Genomic DNA, 619 nt, shown 5'->3' with positions numbered 1-619 from the left:
TACTTACTTGAAGGTGAGGGTGCAGAGGGGTCGGTAGGATTTGTGACTGCTGTTATCCCCCATGCTCTTGCCCCAGAAGTCATTGTGGAAGATGTTGGTGAACGGGGCAGACGGTCTCAGGTCCGGGTTATTGACTATCGCCCAGACATCGTCATGTACCAGCTCCCCGCTCAGGCCGGTGCAGTAAGCGGCAGCACAGACGGCAGCACACAGCCCGTGCACCAGGCTAACGGGAAGCAGCGACAGGGCACTGGCGGCCCCGGGCTCCCTGTCCGCCGCTCGCACTCTCATCTCTCCCCGGGCATCGCATCCTCAGCTGCAGCGGCACAACCACAGCCCGCTCCTGCTGCCGGCTCCAGCTCTGTCACTACCCGCCCAGCCCAGCGTACGGCAAAGCGGGCGGGACTAGCTACACCGGGAGGGGCAAAACACACTGGGAGGGGCAAAACACACTGGGAGGGGCAATGCATAGCAGGAGAGACAATACACATGGGGAGGGCAAAACAACGGGGGAGGGGGTGCAATTCACACCGGGAGGAGTAATGTATACCGGGAGGGGAAATATATAACAAGAGGGCAATATACAGGGGTCTGGGGGATATCTACACCGGGAGGGCAA

At 60.4% G+C, this 619-nt stretch overlaps 1 protein-coding gene across 1 annotated transcript in view; it reads right to left on the bottom strand.

Moving 5' to 3' along the window:
* Positions 1 to 370, bottom strand: part of tmtc1 (transmembrane O-mannosyltransferase targeting cadherins 1) — a 176,534-nt gene extending 176,164 nt beyond the window's left edge. Inside the window, exon 1 of the mRNA XM_048607814.1 lies at positions 8 to 370. Within this exon, the coding sequence (XP_048463771.1) occupies positions 8 to 291 (284 nt within the window). The 5' untranslated portion in view covers positions 292 to 370. The remainder of the gene's footprint in view (positions 1 to 7) is intronic.
* Between the last annotated feature and the right edge of the window lie 249 nt (positions 371 to 619).

Source organism: Rhincodon typus, chromosome 18 (genome assembly GCF_021869965.1).
Source record: "Rhincodon typus isolate 14 chromosome 18, sRhiTyp1.1, whole genome shotgun sequence".
Classification (NCBI taxonomy): Eukaryota; Metazoa; Chordata; class Chondrichthyes; order Orectolobiformes; family Rhincodontidae; genus Rhincodon; species Rhincodon typus.
Note: the sequence above shows the minus strand (reverse complement) of the source record. Positions and strands in the feature narration are given on the sequence as shown.